General features: G+C 45.7%; 1 protein-coding gene across 3 annotated transcripts in view; it reads left to right on the top strand.

Moving 5' to 3' along the window:
- Nucleotides 1-17,115, top strand: part of KATNB1 (katanin regulatory subunit B1) — a 633,244-nt gene that overhangs the window by 507,689 nt on the left and 108,440 nt on the right. For all 3 annotated transcript variants that reach the window (XM_086945006.1, XM_086945005.1, XM_086945004.1), the window contains one exon: nt 14,125-14,271. In XM_086945006.1, coding sequence (XP_086801132.1) covers nt 14,125-14,271 — 147 coding nt within the window. The remainder of the gene's footprint in view (nt 1-14,124; nt 14,272-17,115) is intronic.

Genomic DNA, 17,115 nt, shown 5'->3' with positions numbered 1-17,115 from the left:
GGGCCGACCGTTCCAGGAGCCTGTGCCACAGATTATACTGACGACGGACGCATCTCTCCAGGGATGGGGAGCTCATGTACTCCACTACACAGTGCAGGGACTATGGACAGCACAGCAAAAGAAGATGCACATCAACCTTCTGGAATTGATGGCAATCTTCATGGCAATGAAAGCTTTCAAAGTACACCTGTGCAACAAGGTCGTGTTGATCTGGACGGACAACATGACTGCCATGTACTACATACAGAAGCAGGGAGGAACACACTCTCCACAGTTGTCTCATCTGGCTCAGAGCATGTGGAAGTGGGCCATTCAGAGGAACATCTTCCTCATGGCGGAACACCTCCCGGGCAAAGACAACCAGATGGCGGATCTGCTCAGCAGACACAGCCACCAGATGCACGAGTGGGAGATACATCCATCAGTACTCCAACCGTACCCAGCAGTGGGGTCATCCACAGATAGACCTATTCGCCACAAGGGAAAACGCAAAATGCCAAACCTTCACTGCCAGGTTCCCACATCCGCAGTCACAGGGCAATGCGATATGGATGAACTGGTCAGGCAGATTTGCGTACACTTTTCCCCCAGCACCTCTAATACCGCTGGTGGCACGCAAGCTGAAGCAACACTCGATGACACTCATCCTGGTTGCTCCAACGTGGGCACGCCAGCCATGGTACACCACGCTAGTAGAACGTTCCGTGGTACCACATCAACGACTGCGGCTAGCACCCAGACTTTTAACGCAGAGCCATGGCGAAATTCAGCAACCAGATCCACAACAGCTCAACCTGGCGATCTGGCTCCTGAAGTCTTAGAATTTGGCTACCTCAACTTGCCGCCAGAATGTATGAATATCATCAAGGAGGCAAGACGACCCACAACCAGAGCATGCTATGCGGCTAAATGGAAGAGGTTTGTTATATATTGTAACAATAATGCCATTAACCCACTGGATGCATCAATTCAAAACATCTGTTATTTGTTGCATTTATACAGATGTAATCTAGCGTACAGTTCCATTCGTATACATTTATCCGCAATAGCAGCTTATCTTCAGAACAGGCAGCACCCCTCACTATTCAGAGTGCCTGCCATTAAAGCTTTTCTGGAGGGACTTAAAAGAGTTATCCCTCCCAGACACCCACCTTCACCAGTCTGGAACCTGAATGTGGTCCTCACCAGACTGATGGGACCACCTTTTGAACCTCTACACTCTTGTGAGATTCAATTTCTGACCTGGAAAGTTGCTTTCCTAGTAGCCATTACCTCACTAAGAAGAGTTAGTGAACTCCAGGCACTAACCATTCAAGAGCACTTCATACAGGTCCACGCAAATAGAGTTGTACTACGCACCAACCCTACATTCATGCCTAAGGTGATTTCGCAGTTCCACATGAACCAAACCATAGAACTGCCTGTTTTCTATCCTAATCCAGAAAATGTCGCAGAGAGATCTCTACACACATTAGATGTCAAGAGGGCTCTCATGTACTATATAGACAGAACACAGGATTTCAGGAAGACAAAACAACTGTTTGTTGCTTTTCTCCACAGCACAAAGGCAACCCAATTTCCAAAGCAGGAATAGACAGATGGATTGTTAAGTGTATACAGATTTGCTATGCAAAGGCTAAATGCCCACTAACCATTCCTCCAAGTGCACACTCCACACGTAAGTTAGGAGCATCCATGGCTTTCCTGGGGAATATTCCTCTAGAAGAGATATGTAGAGCAGCCACATGGTCCACTATACATACATTTACAAAACACTACTGCATAGATGTACATTCAAGACAGCAGGCAGCTGTAGGACAGGCTGTTCTCAAAACTCTTTTTCAGACTACTGCAACTGGCACGGGCAGCCGCCGCTAACAGGAGGGACTGCTATGTAATCTATGCACAGATATGAATTCAGCAGCCCACATGCCTCGAACCGAATATGCTACTTACCAGAATGCATCTGTTCTTGGCATGTAGGGCTGCTGACATTCATATCGCCCGCCCTCCTCCCTGGCGCCTGTAGCAGCTGTAGCATTCAGAATTACTATGTAGCATGGACATCATTCACTGCATTACACTCCATCTCTGCCACAATGGCGACAAACAATCTGAGGATGGAGGGGATGCCCATGCGCGCTGTAGTCCAGGGGAGGAGTCACCTATCTCGTGATACTTCGAAGACTCTTCCAGGACAACAATGTACAATCATCCGGACCCAACACTAGGCGGCGATCTATGCACAGATATGAATGTCAGCAGCCCTACATGCCAAGAACAGATGCATTCTGGTAAGTAGCATATTCGTTTCTCACTGGGCCTGTCAGTGAGTCAAAAAAGTATTCAGAATCCATGGCTGTAAAACCCTTGGCCTTTGCAAAGCATACACAGTAATGGCCATGTGTTCCCATCATGATTGTGGTTCTGTGCAAGCGTGTGTGTATAATGAATGCACACAGTTGTCAAGGCAAAATAAAGAAAATACAGTGTTTACAGGCAAGTTGGTGCATTCTGTGTTTGGGGTTACTGAAGTGAAGGGGGTGAGAGGAACTGCATTCAGTAGAGAGTGAAAAGAGGGTGCTGAAAGGGAAAGAGAGATGAGGTGTAAGACTTGCAGATGAGGGGATGTTGAAATCTGCACTTCCTGGTTGGCTGACGGTATGCCCCCAACCAGGCTTTAACTACTGCTCCCGTCAAGGGCGGGTGATTACACTCGCTGCATAACCTATGTTCGCCCTTGGGTGGCTTGGCACTGAGCAGTCAGGCTTAATTCAGAGGCAATGTATAAAGCAGAAGCACAACAGTCACACACGATAAATACACTGAGTGTCACAAAAGAGACTTCACACAGGATGTTTGTAAAAATATTTGAATTAAACACATATTTAATCATTATAAGAGGGACATGATATCATTTTGGGTTCTAAAACACATTTGGAAATATTACTAGCAGTGCTAGGCCCACTCGTATGGTTATGATATCAATAGTATGCACACTGTGAACAATTCTTAATCTAGCCCCCCCCCCCAATAGAGACAGCACCCTTATTGCAGTAAGACATGTGTTCCACCACAAGCCCACCCTAGCTATCCTGATAATACCGTCCCACGTGGTTATATGGCACACCCTGGGTCACAAGGATATCAAAGATAGGTACATACACAGAAATAGAACTCCTTTTAGCAGCGCTGTGGGCCAGAGCCATGCCGTGAAACCCAATGTTGAATGTATTATACTTTTGGCATGAAATCAACGTATAAAGCTGCACTGCTGGCCAGAGTTGTGAATCACAGGCAGTCCGCAGACTATCAATCCCAGTCACTCACACTCACTTTGCACTGCGACTTGGTGCGACCGGTATCAGCCAGTCACTACAGAATGCTCTTGCATACATACGCACTCTGCACCCTAATGCAGCGCCACTGCTACCCAACAGGTCAGTGGATATCACTCTGCAGACTCCCTGGTCCCAGCCTCCCGCCACCCTCCAGTTCACCCCAATTGTCCTATAACCCCGGATGGAAGATAATCAACCCACCTCCCAGACACTGGGCTGTACACGACTAACGCCACACTTAGTCTGGGTCCAAGGGGAGCAGTTGGAGAAATGTAGCAAGTTTTAATTAGAAGGTAGACTTAAACAAGGGAAGGTTAGCAGCGACTCTGGAAGTTTACCCACAGGTTTCAAAATACAAGGGAGTCACGCAGGCTCTTGACCCCCTTCTGAGCTGTCTCAGAAGCGTTCCTTCAACCTATTCGCACTCTCTCGTTACTAACTGGTGCGAAGAGGTCTTCAGGAGGGGCCAGGTGTGGAGAGGGCCGTTGGTTCACTGTGATGAGGGTCAAAAGGGAACAACCGATGAATGGGGAGTAACATAGGGGAGACTCTCTGTAAGAGGAGGCACCCCAGTCGGTACACGATGCATCAGACGAGTCCGATCTCTCTGTCTCTCTCTCACACTCTCTCACCCCCCCCCCCCCCCCCCCAATTAGGTGAAATGAGGCACTACTATGGGTAGACCCGCACCTCCGAGAGTCGCACCCTGTGAATCCGACACTGCAATCAATGAGCATGCAGTTGGCGTGTTGCACGAGAGATGCAAGACTCAACGAAACTGGGTGAATCCGCTCCCCTCCAACTAGACGCTTATGAGTGTACGCACTAAACAATCCGCTCTCCAGACATAAGTCTTACTTCCACTCTCACACTGCGCTACCTGATTGAATTCAGTACCTGATGTGGGCACTTGAGAAGGCATTGCTCTCCAGATTTCATAGGTAGACGGTGTAGGTTCTTCCCAGGAGATCTTGGATGCCCCTTAGATCTCTAGGAGAAAAGGAAGCCCGCAGACAGATCCTTGAAGAGCACACTTCAGGGCGCCATACTTCACAGGTCTTTGGCCCAGGCCAGCCCCTATTCAGAAAGTAGTAAAAAAGTTACAGGAGTGTGACCCATAGACCTCGTCGGGACTGGGTTAGGAAGGTAGAAAAATAAACAATGTCCCAACAGGTAATCATCTATTCAGAAAGGGCACGCTGTCCCCTTCATGGGCAGTTATCCTCCTTGTGCACAGCAGAGCCTCTGGCAATGTGCACCACGCAGTCCGGGTTCTCTGGTCTTGCGTCCCCGCAAGCATATCTCACCCTTTGCTGAAGGATGGCACCCATAGTTATACTATTGTGTCTCGCTGAAGTTAAGGGTGGTTTAGAGGGTTTTCCCTTTGAACCACAGATGTCTCCCCTAAATTGTAGGCATGTCTGCCACGGGGCCGTGGAATGCACATCTTAATTTTTAGTGGGGCCATGATCAGGCCCCTAGAGGCTAAGTGTCAAACACTCTCTCCCCAATTCACCCTCAAATGGCAGAGGTCTGCTGTTCTTGTGGGATGCCCAAGGTTTATGTCTGCCACTTGGGGAATGAACAGATGTGCTCCCCCAACCCTGGTGTCCACTAGAGCCAGGCACCACGGCACACGACTTTTAGAGCATAGAAATGTCCATATTCTGTAAGTGGCATTTCTGAGCTAGTTATACCAAAACCCCCTTTACCATTGGAAAGGGTTTGGTATGGCGAATCCATTGATAGGAAACATTATGAGGCTGCTCCACTGCATACCAATATTGCAGCCCGAAGTAATGTCAACCACTTCCACATGTTAACCTATGGGAAGAGCAAGCCTCATAGGTAGTGAAAAAACACAGGTATTCCTCATTACCTAGGCGCACATGCGCTAGTGCGCATTCGACCTGCGATGGCAAGTTGGACACATAGTCCCCAGCTCCCCCCAGAGTCTGCCACAGCAGACTGGGTATGGGTTTAACTAATACGTGTGTCAGTGCTTGCGCACTGGCCTGAAATGGCTGATGGCACATGCATTAACAGGCACCATAGCTGGAGGTGCGCACATACAGTGACTTGCGATGGCAGGCTGCTTATAAGTTTAATGACGATAGCTGTCGGTGCGCACACACCAATCTGCGATGGCAGACCGGGCCATGCTCACCACCCTGCCTGGGCCAGCCGGACTCAGGTCGAACCCCTTACAGGTGCAATTGTGCACATCCGGCTTGCGACGGCTGGCACCTTGCCATTAGCACCATAGGTGCAAGCGCGTGGACACAGGCCTGCATTAGCAGGCCTGACCCTGGTGTTAGAACACCGCGGGATGCAGGTTATGCACTCACTGGCCTGCGTTGGCAGACCTGGCACCTATCCACAATGTCATAGATGCCAGGGCACATTCTGTAGCCAGTCCCTGCAGGCTGGACCCATATTCGAAACGGCATAAGGGCTAGTGCGCATCCAGGCGCATAGTTTACACTCCTTTGATACCAGTGAGCACTTCCTGGTCTGCGTTGGCAGTCTGGCCCATGTTTCTGAACACCGGGTCAGCGCTTCTTCCTAGACTGTGTAGGAAAGTGCAAGCCCTTTCACACTACCTTGACAGTGAGGATGTGGTCAGAATCCTGAGGCCACACAAGAGAATCAGAAACACTCCATGAGTATCCCATGGGAAGAGCCAAACCTCACGTTGGGTTTCCTCTTTACCTGTAAAGGGAACATCCATATGTACCGCCCGGCCTTAAGCCTACAACCTCTCTGTGCCCTTTAGGGCTTGAATGTGGAGGGTACCCTCAGGGCATGGCATGACCCACTCTGGGTTGGCTGAGGCTTAAATAATGCCAGCCTAAGTGGGCGAGCAAAGGCACCCTACAGGCCTGCAAGTACAGGCCTGATACAGTGGGTGACACACTCAGTGCTATGTCCGACTACTTGCCAGTGTCATACCTGCCCTAGGTATGTGATGTTCCTTGTTTACAGGGCTCACAGAGGTACAGCAGCGTAACCCATTGCTTACGCATCCCTTGCCCAATGCGGGTGAGGGGAGTCTGCACACCTTCCCTCTCCGGTACAGTGGGAAGGTGCCCAGATTCCTAAGATCGTACAGAGGGAGTCAGCAAAGCCTGGAGGAAAAAAACTTAATGTTTTGTGGTAATTTCCCTAAGAAGGCCATGTCCAACAGGGGTCCCCTCCTAGCTGAAAGCCAGTGCAGTTGAGTAATTCCCTTGATAAACTGCCCGGCTCAGGGCGATAGATCCTGAATGATGGCCCATCACTGCAGTGGCACCCTCAAGCGGTAGGCCCCATGATTCCTGCAGGCTCCCTTTTGACACTCTCTCTGGGCCCACCCCTGGGTGTGGGCCCCTCCGTCCTATGGGTGGTACGTCCGTTCCAATGCCCAGGCCACCTTAGTTCACAGGAAATGCACCAAGGAGGGTGTATGGTGTTGTATGATGATACCTTTTTTGGAAAAAAAACAAGAAATGTCATTGTGTTGATCCAGCTTCATCCTTATCAGTAATCTGTGCGGTCTGTTGGCAGGCATATTATTAGCTTATTGTGGGCTTAGAGCCCGCCAATTGCTTAATGTGTTTGTCTTAGTTGTTGCTCTCATTTGCTTGTTTCTTATCCCTTAGCTTGTGTGGGGTGCCCCTTCCTCTTGTGTTTGTCCCTCCCCTTAAGTATGGATGCATTACTTATGTCCTTCCACCGGTCCCTATTTGCGCAGTACTTTTGCAGTACTCTTTTGTTGAAGCTCTCTTCAAGACTGCAAATGTTTTCCAGTTCTCCTCCTGGTGTACTTCTCTCCTTTTTCCGTGCTCGTTTTTGTTGCGGTTTCGCTGCCCATATGCTTTTCCCATGCTCTCCTCTGTGATGCCCTTGTAGTTTTATCCTGTGTTGCTTTTTCATGCGCGTGCTTCTCCCCTGAATGCCAAGTTGCACTTTTTCTCGTTATTTTGTTCCCCCCACCTTCCTTTCTCTTTGTCCCCCCCCCCAACTGTGCCCTCCCTGTTTATTCCCCACACCCACTGTGTGACTTTACCCCTCACCACCCCAGACTCCTCTTGCTTCCCCTGCTCTTCATGAGTCTTCATATTGTAGGCTCATTCTTGGGGGATGAGGTGAAGTGGTGAGAAAGTGGGTCGAGAACTGGGCTTATAGACGCAAAGGTAGGCATTGAGAGTGGTGGAGAGACTTACAATGACTTTACCATTCATCTCCTTGGAAAGTGGGGCCTTGTGGTCTACGACCACTGCCTGCATTGCTTATGTCTTATTCACGAATTTCACCTTGTAGCATATTAGTAGTACTACAGTAGTACTACTCATTCACCACAAAATGCTATTCACAGACCTACTGGCGGAGACCTTCGCCTTACCTATCTCTTTCTATGCAGGTGTCTCAGCCACATATGCAGAGTTCTTCACACATGTATGTGTATGTTTTAGTAATGGGTATGGGGAATTTGGTGAGGGTCATGCAGATACAACAACCCACCTACAAAAGAGTAACACATTGCAATAAAACTTTATCACTTCTATTCAATTTATGTTTTAATTGAATACATTAATATGAACTTTCTGTTTAAAAATATTTAAATATCATTAAACATTTTAATGAAAAATAATTACAGATAAATGTTTTTATAAAATGTACTAAACAATGTTTAAGAATGCTAGTGATGTGCTTTTTTCTAAATTATTTTAAATACTATATAAACATAAATATATTGTATTCACTTAGTGACTAAACATTTAATTTGTGAGTTAATGTGTGATAACATTATTGCTAGGGTCACTTCACAAATGTTGTAAAGCGCTCCGATACCTTCGGGTCAGGCCAGCGCTATATACAACTCTATAATAATAATAATAATAATAATTTGGTTGTTGGTTAATGCCAATTACAAGTTAAAACAAAGGATGTTTAGAATGGTGCACCATTGATGTTTTCGTATGCAATGTTATAAAGATTATGAGTCCGGCAATATGTTAATTTTTGTCATCAGCTTTATTGGATCAATTCAAGTTAACTAGCATCATCCAGCCAACGCGTTTCATTCAGATTCTTGCTTGAACTTCGTCAGGGCTGTGAATAAGACATACATAAATATGTATAAATAACGGACACATGTATATATAAAAACGCAAGAGATTTAAATATCCAATCACAAAATCACATTACACATAGGTCAAATCTCAAGGAAGCAATTTTTAAAAAAGCACACATTGACAAACATGACTGGCACATTAGAAAAGTTCAAACTGGGACAAATGCTTTCCAAAGGTACATAACGGAAAAGTAGACACGACGCCAAGACATATAGAAAGAAAAAAGGGAGAAGGAATACAGACACAATACCACAGAGACGGCAACACGGTGGACCGTCCAGAGCTAGACCAAGAACCCACTACGGGCTATACTTTTGTGGTCAGTAAAAGCAAAATTAAACACATCAGACGAACAGCCAGATAATTGACATCAGCCCGCAGACAGACACATAAACAATAAGAAGGGTAAGTGACCCACAAAGATCCCACATGGTGACCAAGTGAGGGTGAAGAGAGAGGTCTAAATGTAAAATGCCACATGCCTATTGAGAATAAACAAAGAGTGGAATATCCAATGGAGTTATAAGCCTCTTACAATAAAGGGCATGGCACCAATATGAAAGTCCAGTACATCAATCGAATCAATGAAGCAAATGGGCATTGAAATTTCAATGGCCACATTGTAGGGCAGCGGGTATGATAGCCCTTGAAGAATACCTGCAAGAGGAATAAAAAGGTGTGTGTGAGAGTGCCATACAGAACATATCCCTTGTGAGGCCACTCCCTAACATACTGGACCCTGAAAACCTGAAATGGTGAGAAAACAGACTCAGTCTAAAATCCCATTAGAACATGTCAATAATGTAATGCCCCACTAATCGTTGAAATGAGCATACCAGCCACATGGAACACGGCGTTTATATGTACATGTGTCCGTTATTTATACATATTTATGTATGTGTTATTCAAAGCCCTGACGAAGTTCAAGCGACAATCTGAACAAAACGTGTTGGCTGGATGATGCTATTTAACTTGAATTGATTCCATAAAGCTGTTGACAAAAATGAACATATTGCCGGACTCATTATCTTTATAATATTGCGCACAAAAACGTCAATTGTGCACCATTCCAAACATCCGTTATTTCTGTTCCGCGTCTGCAGTTGCACCTAACAGCAGGGGCAGGAATTGCTGTTCACAACTACTGGGATAAGGAAGAAACGGTACAGCGAAGTGCGGCTCTCACATGCCGCCGTTGTTAGTGCCTGTTCACTAATTACAAGTTAATGTACTTTATTTTACCTTGAGTTATTAAAATATTTTGTAAAAATAATTACATTTTATCATTTTTCCCTTTACCGTAGGGGGACCTCCACCTACATGTGAATAATTAGGAGTAGTAACTTTAGACCTATACATCCTGGCTTAAGAGATGCCAAGAAGTCATGGAGCCATGCAAATCTGCATCTAAGTGCAGCTTTACACTCCGAAATGGTGAATCGTAATAAAGTTACTCCTCGGTGTAGTAGTAAATTTGCATGTGAGTAAATCTACACCTGTACATTTATAGGGCTTTCCAAGCTGAGATGACCTGCTAAGAAACTGTTCCATCGCTTGCAAGTTGCATATGGAAGGGGTGGTGTCAGTTCACCTCCGACTTGAACACATTAGGATAATAAAGAGATAACACAGAAATCATCCAGTCAGGAGTGACTGTACTGGCAGAGGACTGTTCATAGGTAGATTTGCAGCCCTAAGAAAGACGTACAGCCCAGATGTGTGCGGCTACCTGATTCATATCTCGCACAAGTTCAAAGACCTTCACACACACACACGTTCACTTGTTCTTTCACATACATACAAGCACAAACATTCATGACTCTAGGCCAGAGACTATCAGCCTGATTCATCAAAGACCCGTTTTGCGAGTCTATAATAGCGATTCATAAGGAATCGCTATTACAGACTCGCAAAACGGGATTCATGTAGGAATTGCAAAAAGAATTGCGATTCCTACACATTCCTTATTTGCGATTAGCAAATTACTAATCGCAAATAAGGAATACTCCCCATTCATTCCTATGGGCCAAAAGGCCCATAGGAATGAATGGGGAGTATTCCTTATTTGCGATTAGCAATTATCTAATCGCAAATAAGATAGCGATTTAAAGGGTGCCAGGGGTGTCCAAAGGACACCGTGTAGCACCCCTTAAATGCAAATTGAAACAGGTGTTGCGCACACACATGTCCAAAGGACATGTGTGTGTGCAACATGCAACTTAGAAAAATGGTTTTAAAAGCATTTTTCTAAGTTTTCGCTATTTACCACGAGGTTTGACCTCGCGGTAAATAGTGGGCCGAAATTGCGAATTCGCAATTTTTAAATGAATGATGAATTGCATTTAAGGAATCTCAAATAGAGATTCCTTAAATGTAATTCCTCGCAAAATAGCGAAATCGCTATTACCGATTTTTGCATTTGGGATGATGAATCCTAAATGCAAAAATAGCGCGCGCAACGGGCCAGATTCTCAGAATATGGCCCTTTGCGAGCCGATTTCGGCTTGATGAATCAGGCTGTTTTTCTCTTGTGTCTAGATTGCACTAGATAACAAAAAGTTTATAAAAGAAAAATAAATACGATATGGTATGACAAGGATCATAGGACGAATTAGTGTGTGTTAGACTGCAAGCCCCACACTACAACCATTGTCCAGGAGAAGGCACTGGAATGGACCATCTCGTTCCTCACCTGAAGGACACAGAGAGTCCGCCTCCCCCGTTCAGATCAGAAGCCACCAAAGTCATCTGCGGCGTTCCTCAAGGCTCCTCGCTCAGCCCCACCCTCTTCAACGTCTACATGAGCCCCCTCGCAGCCATCGCACACCAGCACAACCTCAACATCATCTCCTATGCCGACGACACCCAGCTGATCCTCTCCCTCACCAACGACCCCGCCACCGCCAGAGCCAACCTACATGAAGGGATGACAGACGTAGCCAAGTGGATGACGAAGAGCCGCCTGAAACTGAACTCGGACAAGACGGAAGTCCTCATCCTGGGATCTTCACCCTCTGCCTGGGACGACTCCTGGTGGCCCCCCACCCTAGGCAGCGCACCCAAACCAACAGACCACGCACGCAACCTGGGCTTCATCCTGGACTCCTCCCTCTCCATGACCAGACAAGTCAACGCCGTCTCCTCGTCGTGCTTCAACATCCTGCGCATGCTACGTAAGATCTTCCGGTGGATCCCCACCGAGACCAGGAAGACGGTCACCCAGGCCCTCGTCACCAGCCGGCTGGACTACGGCAACTCCCTCTACGCCGGAACCACCGCCAAACTCCAGAAGAGACTCCAGCGGATTCAGAACGCCTCAGCACGTCTCATCCTGGACATCCCCCGTCGCAGCCACATCTCCGGACACCTGAGAGATCTGCACTGGCTCCCGGTCAACAAGAGAATCACCTTCCGTCTCCTCACCCACGCACACAAAGCCCTACACAACCAAGGCCCAGGGTACCTCAACAGCCGCCTCAACTTCTACGCTCCCACACGCCAGCTTCGATCGACCGGCCACGCCCTCGCAGCCATCCCCCGCATCTGAAGAGCCACCACAGGAGGAAGGTCCTTCTCCTACCTGGCCGCCAAGACTTGGAACTCCCTCCCGACCCACCTCCGCCTGACCCAGGACCACCTGGCCTTCAGGAAGCAGCTCAAGACCTGGCTGTTCGAGCAGTAGCGGACACCCCCCCCCCCCCCCCCTCCCCAGCGCCTTGAGACCCTCCGGGTGAGTAGTGCGCTATATAAATGCTTTGATTGATTGATTGATTGATTGATTGTACTTAGAGCAAAAGAGAAAGCTGAATAGTGTACCAGAACAAAGCATACACACCAAAGGAAACCCAGTTTCTTTAAGAATACTGAAAGACTGCTCTAGCCCATTATGCCCAGCTTAGTGACACTCAGGTGGTTTCTTTGTTTCAGCCTTCGGTGATAATCCTAAAAAACAATCCTCCATTGTTTAAATCTGTTTTTGGCTATTAACATTGTCTTGTTTTTGGTGGGGGGGATGTACAGCTTCATTTGACACCTAAGGACAAAAAAGTACAACTTACCTTTACTTTTCCTATGGGCCTTTAACTTTGCATCTGCTTTTGGTCACTATAACAGCACTTTTTGATAAATGCCCAGCCTGTGGATGTGTAACAATCAGCAGAGAGACCTGCTGGTACCCTGCACTGTGCTATGGGTATGTAAACTAAAACCCTCTTATTAAACAAAATTAATCAAAAACGTGAATTAGTTTTTGCTGTATTGTTTTATAAACAATATGTTAAGTACTCTGAAGCATATAAGAATCGTGTACATATAAAACATACATCACATATTCTTTATGAAACTAAACAATTGTCATACTTAAATAACAAACATCTTGTTAATTAAATACATTACTGAAGTGAATCATTATACACATGAAGTTCTTCATCCATTTTTAGTTTGATGCCCGATGCATTTCGGGACGGTAGGGTCCCTTCTTCAGGGGCAAAACCATAGAGGAAAGAATCTGTGTATTCCTTCTAAAGTGCTGAAATCGCGAAAACTAAATGACAGGGATGATGTATGCGGGTACGGAGAGATTTTCAGTCTTCTAAACATGCAGTGGGACACAGCAGCCTGTTTGTCTGACAATCGAGATAGGCTGCACTAGGCAAAATGCCCTTATACTTCCTCCCCCACAAGAAATGCACTACGTCCTAATTGAAATCAGTTAACCTCTTCTTATGAAAGGAACTACTAAAACAATCCCTAACCATTTCTTCTTCATATTCCAGTAAAACCTATTCATACCAATGACCATGAAATACACTACACATGGCACTACATGGTCCTAGGATGCTTGATTCCTGTCCAGGAAAGACGTGGCTTGGCAGTTCGGGCTGGACTGTTCCCATGAGGCACAGGGTCAAGGCTGAATTGCATATGGCCATGTCTGAACTGGGGTGGTGTGGAGTGTAAAAAACCGATGGATTTAGGCCCAGATCTCTGTACTGGGGTGAATGTATGACATTGTTCTGCATTCTGTCCATCAACTGTTGTTTTTGCACTTTTTATATTTCATGGCAAAGCCACTGTTATTATACTAGTCAACCAAATCTCTTAGTTTTTTTTACTTTCTCACACACACACACACTGATTTAGAGATAGTGTGCCATTGGCAGTGTACTGCTTACTATTCGGATGCAAGCATGAAAATCTCTGAAAGATCCAATGCTAAAGGAGAAAACGAGTTACTGACTTGTAATTCCTTTTCTACAGCTTTGATTTCTTTCATAAATTTGCATGTAGCCGTCCATCCTCTTCAGAAAAGAGGTTAGCTTTAAAGCTATCCTTTCACACTTGTGCTTCATACTCTGAACTAGAGAGGCCTGTTGGGGATGGAGGTTGGTTAGATTCTGAAGCTTTTTATTGAAAGGACATACACTCTATTGTTTAGTTTTTCAGGCTTGTTAATGCTGTTTATTGCTATTGTAAATTACCAAATTACCAGTGACTCCCAACTTGATGATGGGGATACATCAAGGATGTGCATCTATATAAAATAGCATTACTGGAGAACTTTAGTTACAGGTAAGTATGTGTATACTTCCCAGAGCCCCCACTCACCCAAGAAATAGCTCCACCTCCTAAATTCTGAACTGTTTCTTCTCCTGTCTGTTTTCCAGCCGTCAGACAAAGGCCAGTCCGAAGTGGTGGATGATGAGGCTATGTCACAGATCCGTAAAGGACATGATACAATGTGCATGGTACTTACCAACAGAGCTAGACACCTGGACTCTGTGCGGGCCGTTTGGAGCACAGGGGATATCAAGGTGAGGAAATACAAAGAGATTTTTATTGCAGTGCCCCTGACTTCTATTGTTACAAGTATCTATCCCTTGAAAATCTAGAACTTTTGATTTACACCACTTTCTACAGCTCCCACATTAAAAGGTGCAGGCTTAAATTACCTACCCCTCTCAAGCAGTCAGTCTTGTGATTTGATAGTTCAGCTTGACCACAACTCAAGGTTCAGTCTATTGCTTTCATTGCAGCTCTCAAAAGAGCAAGAAATATGTGGTTGCTTGTTCTTTGAATATCCGTCTGCAGGCACAGTCACCCCTCCTGTATTTCCTACAACATTCAAAAAAGAATGAAATAATGTGTTTCAAATAGGGCCAGATGTTAACAATGTATTCCTTTTCTGGCAAGAAGGTGAGGAGCATGGTAGGTTTTCTGACTTTAAAGTTATCTTACAGAAATCTCAAATATTTGTAATCTCAAAAAGAAAAGATCAGAGTCTGAGTTGATGCAAAATTTCTCTTTTGACGGACGAGGGAGTTCAGAACTTACCTTCGAATCCAGATAATGTCCTTGATAAGATAAATTGTATTGGCTAATTACAGTCCCTAAATAAAGGCTATATGGGAACATCTGAAGACTTGGTAGACATTACCAAATGCAAATAGGTATTGTGAATACATCTCGATTCAGTGTTTGAGAAGGGCATATTTAGGGCATCCATTCTAACTACTAAATCGCAGCTATATGTACTAATGGTTTGCGACCGAATTACATATGCAAAACATACATTTTTTATAGATCACTAAAAGTTAGTGCTGGTAATCATTAGCAAATGGAAAGGGTCCTCAAAGGAACACTTCCCCTTTGAGAATGTAAACTAAATATTTTTTAAGAGCAGGCAGTGGTCCCACCAACTACTGCCTGCTCTTGAAAAATTAAACACAAAAGTTTAGTTTTCTATTTTTTTTTCTCACTATTCCCATTTTCCTTTATGGAAAACGGGCTGCATTAAAAAAATAAAAAAGTGCTTTATTATATGGCTTTCACATAAGTGGTGGTCTGCTTACCCCAGCAGGTCACCATGAATGTGATGGCTATCATTTGTAAAAGGTCGTAAATTGCGACCTAGCTCATTAATATTCATGAGGTAGATTGTTTTGCAAACCACTGGGAATCCCTATTTAAAATATTTAAGTTTTCTTATATTAAGAACTGGGATTTCCGTATTGCGATTCGATAAGAATCACAATTTGGAAATCACAATTCTACATTTTTGTACATATGGCCCTAAATCCTCTAAAGACACTTGGGAACACTTGAGGTAAAGAGGGACAGGTTTTAACTGTGACCAAATCTTCCAAACAGTTACACACTTGATAGGCGCTGCATAACAAAATTCGAGAAATAGTTGCTTCAGAAGAGGGAAACAAGCATATATCAAATATTTGCAGATTCTTCAACTAAGGAATGAGGAGACATTCTTTGGAAAGAAACTCTGGGAGGGTGATTTGAGTCACATTTTCACTAACCAGGAATACGAGGAGATCTATTGTATAATACAAAATACTGTCAGGAGTGCTTTGAGCAAGGAATCTATGGTCAGGGACTGTGCTTGGTACCACACACCCAATAATCTACAGAGATGGAATACAGAGCTGTAAGAGGGATGCTGGTGTGGTAATGGGAACAGAGAACCTGTTGGACATGAGCTCGTGACATATTTAACAAAATGTTTGATGCATCTCTAAGTTCTCTGCTTTGACTTTACTGGGGCTACCAAAAAGACAAACATGCCCACTATAAGTTACTGAGTCTAATGTGCAGCGCGGCGGGAATAAGGAGTGGAAGAAATAACCTTGCCACTTGAACAAAAGTCAGAGGACTTTCAATAAGAATGACCTCCCTTTTTTAGATCATCTTCCAGCCGTTGTTCAAAAACATAACAGAGACTTACATTTGGGTAAAATATGTCATCAAAACAGTTAGTGGAGAATGTAACTAAGCTCTTTTGCACTATGTTAGTGTCCTGCATCATGTTTTACTCCGTTCCCTATTATGCAGGACACTAACATTGTGCAAAAGAGCTTAGTTCCATTCTCAACTAACTGTTTTTGATAACAGTCTGGAATATTTGCTTACTGTGTTTTTACAGGGAGCGTGACCGAGCAACAAGATGGCTGCTTTGTGAAGTGGCTCTACAGGCCGAGCAAAACATCCACCAGTTATCAGGCACCAGATTATCAATCCTGGCTCCAAACTAGGAGGACTGTGTGCAGACAAAGCAGAGGTGTGCATTGAGGGCTCCAGAGCCGCGGTGCGCTATACAGAGCTGAAGAAACAGCACATCCTGGCCCCTCGGCCTGGGCTAGGAAGGGAGGTGCGCTGCTAAGCCGAATCGCAGTGGCACCCGCTGTGCGGACTAACTGGGTGAAGGCGGACCCGAAGCCGCGGAGGACCGACTGATTGCCCTTGCTGTGGAGGTGAGGCGAGGCGGCTGTGGCAGAAGCCCGAGTGGAAGACCAGCGCCATCGTGAAATAGCAGCCAGGTTTTGGGACCGCACAGGTGGCCTGCAGAAGAGTGGACCTGTGGGGGGAATGCTTGCGGCTGCAGCGGTCCTGGCACTTGAGGTGCTGGGGGCGACTGCATCAGCCTACAATCGCCAGTAAGACCATGCGAAGCCAAAGCGGCTCACACAGAACCTTCCTCCCCCGCACAGAGAGCGCAAACACTTTACAGGCGGCCCGGGCATGGAGAGAGAGACGGGCCTCCGGCGCACGCCGGTAACAGCTGAGGCCGGTGTAGACGGCCTGGGGTGTGGTGGGCCTGGAAGCGAATTTGCATGAGCCCGGAAGCGAATTTGAGGAGTTCCGTA

The sequence above is a fragment of the Lissotriton vulgaris genome, chromosome 12, assembly GCF_964263255.1.
Source record: "Lissotriton vulgaris chromosome 12, aLisVul1.2, whole genome shotgun sequence".
NCBI lineage: Eukaryota > Metazoa > Chordata > Amphibia > Caudata > Salamandridae > Lissotriton > Lissotriton vulgaris.
This window is presented reverse-complemented; position numbering and strand designations above follow the sequence as displayed.